Consider the following 3,271-nt stretch of genomic DNA (forward strand, 5'->3'; position numbering starts at 1 on the left):
AAGATTTAGATTGTCAGTCGTCTGTGTCTGTCGGCTGTAAGATTTCGATTGTCAGTCGTCTGTGTATGCCGGCCTAACGACTATGCTCGTAAATTGAAGGTGTTTGCCGACTGTAAGGTCAGAATTGATATTTCTTCAGTGAAGTTTTAAGGTTTGTTATTATATCTATCTACCAAAAGTTAACTAATTTTGAGATGTTATAAAAGACACGAGGTTTACCGATGTTGCTAAACAAGCATTATTTTGCTATAATGGACGCTAGTTTATTTCCTATGTTTCGAATTAGCAGCACATTAACTCATTCATCCCTGAAATTTCATAATGAACTATTTGAACCTTTGAGTTGGAAGGGTTCAAATGTGTCTTCAGGGGTGAATGAGTTAAGGTCAAATTATCATAACATACAATTGACCGAGAATAACATGTTTTTTGACTACGTTTTATCATAAATTTCAATGTTAATTATCTTCTTAACGTATTTTTGTTGGTTATTTAATATGTATTTATAAGTTTGAAATATCATTTGTTTTGCACAGTGCCTAGATTAACCTTGTGTCCTATGTTAATTATTTCCCAATAATATACAATTTGTGACGTCACCAAAAAAGGACGAGGAATACACGAAAATAGTACAACCGAGGTAAAATATGCACCCACGTAATGTTGTACCTAATATATTGAAATGCAATTCACTATTATTCCATAGTGTTTCTAAGTATTGTCTCCATGGTACTATTTGGGTTTGTGTATGTCGCTAGCTTGTTGCCATAGATACATCAAGTATATGCCACGATTCCCGCGGAAATAGACTGGCTGTGTAATCAATTGTCGCTGTTGCAACAGGCGTGTTTCTGTGCGTATAAGAATATTCTGATATTTATTGAAATTGTTTGAAAGACCCAAAACGATGTTGATTAAATACAATGTAACTATGAGGAATGTCTTTCATTCTCTTAACGTTTTTAGGATTGCAACATACATTTGGGGTAAAAAACAAACATTCTGCTGCACCTTAAATAACTGGTGGCTGTGGATTAACTGACAAGAATAAATGGAATATTAGTACGCGAGGTCCTTGAGTCTGTTGTTTGATTTTACTTACCTTGAGTTTAGTGTTAGATTGTTTCGCGGGTTTAGGAGATGACGGGGGTAGGTCGGGTCTCTCTTCCATTTCCTCAAACCGTTTTATAGCTCTCTGTAACCGAAACGACTTTTTTTCAATAGATAAAATGACGTTCAAATCAATAGTGGTAGTCTGTAGTGCAGTCAATACAAAGAACACAAATATTATTCATATTTATGTCATAGCAAGTCAAGTACTACCAAAACGATTTGGTGATAGATGTTACATTTTAATAAATGCTTTTCATCAAAATAACGTTTTCCCAATTTGAGGTTAAGTTTGATAATGGTAGCGAAAAATTGCATGTCAAAAATAAGCATTATAATTCCGGATTGTTTTGGCCGATTTCGCTGTTGTTGTGTGGGGTTGGAATGGAGATTGAGAGGAACATGAATACTTCTAATGAAACCTGGAAGTACTGTCAACAAAACAATAAGCATGCTTCTGTGGTCAGGGACCCCGCCCACACAGCGCCATGTTTGGAGATTGATGACGCAGGTTGGATTGGGCTGTAAACGACTGCTCAGCGAGAATCTCGTGAAGCGTGCTTTCACCGCACGATACCGCTAGCTAATGATTTTCCCATGCGTAACTTAAACAAGAGTACATCTAATCTGAACTCATATTGACCCACCATTTACCAATAAACGCGTATACGTCTTATAAAACAGCTATCAAATTTCATTTTTTTCCCATAAACCAGACTTTTGACGAACGTTCCAGCGGTAGACCTTGCGTTCTGGTTTTGCTAGCAGAAGTAAACAATCTGCATTGCTGTTTATCGGAAATGTAGCCTGCATCTGTTTCAACACATCACGGCAAACACTTAACAGGAATATGATGCTACAAATATCGATAGCTGATTTTACATAAAGCAATAACACAAATTTTATTTTTTTTACATTTGTTTTGTACATCCAAATCGCAACAGGCAATAATAGGGGAAAAAATAATGATATACCGGAAACGCCCCCAAAAAAATAGATATTGAAAGGGTCTGTCTCTATAGCTACTACTTCTTCATTGGTTATTTCCGGTCGCCTTTGGAAGATAAGATGAGCATAGATTTGAATGTACATTGTATCGATATACCCAACAATTGTTATGTCGTCAAAAGAAAAAAATATGTCCTACATATTCCAGAAACTTAAAATATTTGTTGTATAGATTTTAAGAGTGAATAAAAATAGGTCAGCCTTTTAGTGTTCTCGGGAAAGTTTCCGCTTTTATCAGAGCAAATGATCGATGCATTCCGTTTTCCGGAAACGCGTCAAGCTAGTTGTTGTTAATAACAAATACACGACTAAGTACACTTTTAAAGACTATTTGCGTATAACCTTTGAACGGATTTTTTTGTGATTTCTTGAATAACAGCCTTGCGTGGATCTAGTCTTCTGTATTTACATAAAACTTACCAATAAAGCTCTCTCCTCCCGACCAAGTGTTGCCGGGTCATCGGTTAAGAGGTCATCAGTCTTGGCCTTGACCTTGGACTCCGCCACATAGCCGTCAGAATTGGCGATTTCCGCTAGCAGAGATCGAGTCTTGTCGGCCGAGGACGACCGCGATTTGTCGGCCGAGGATGATCGAGACTTGTCCGCCGATTGTGATCGAGATGTACAATATTTCCGCTCGTGGATTGAGTCTTCCTCATCCACGTCAGACTGGACAGGACAGTCGGATATCACAGTTTTACGCTCGTTTGCCTGTTCATCTGATAATTGCTTCTGTCGATTTAAACTTTTCATCATGTTACGTGATCTTGAAAAAGTCGAAACGTCATTTTTATCTAACACTAGCAAATCGTCGTCAATAAAACGCTCGTCAAACTTGATATCACCAAACGTTTCACTGACACTGATACTGGACGGTTTCTGGTCAACGGGCTTATTTGGATCGATGTCACATTTAAAATGGTCACATGACTCCGGTCTAGTGACGTCAACTTTTGTTTTTGATGACGTTGTGCTATGGCCGTGCACCATCGGCGATACGTTGGCTACGGGGATGTTTTTACTATACACAGAATTCCATTTACTGAAGGAGTTACCTCCCATTAAGGAATGATCACCACGACATGAACGGCTATCTCCATCACCAAAACCACTATTATCCTCTAAACGACTTTCTGACTTATCACTTATTCCT

At 37.9% G+C, this 3,271-nt stretch overlaps 1 protein-coding gene across 1 annotated transcript; it reads right to left on the reverse strand.

Moving 5' to 3' along the window:
* Positions 1-484: 484 nt before the first annotated feature.
* On the reverse strand, positions 485-3,265 carry LOC110444486. Its single transcript, XM_021488855.1, has 2 exons — positions 2,539-3,265; positions 485-1,195 (listed from the first exon to the last, which is right to left on the reverse strand). Exons 1-2 carry the CDS (start codon positions 3,178-3,180, stop codon positions 1,013-1,015), a joined length of 825 nt encoding a protein of 274 aa, XP_021344530.1. The 5' UTR covers positions 3,181-3,265; the 3' UTR covers positions 485-1,012.
* Positions 3,266-3,271: the final 6 nt, after the last annotated feature.

The sequence above is a fragment of the Mizuhopecten yessoensis genome, unplaced genomic scaffold, assembly GCF_002113885.1.
Source record: "Mizuhopecten yessoensis strain PY_sf001 unplaced genomic scaffold, ASM211388v2 hete_36131778, whole genome shotgun sequence".
NCBI lineage: Eukaryota > Metazoa > Mollusca > Bivalvia > Pectinida > Pectinidae > Mizuhopecten > Mizuhopecten yessoensis.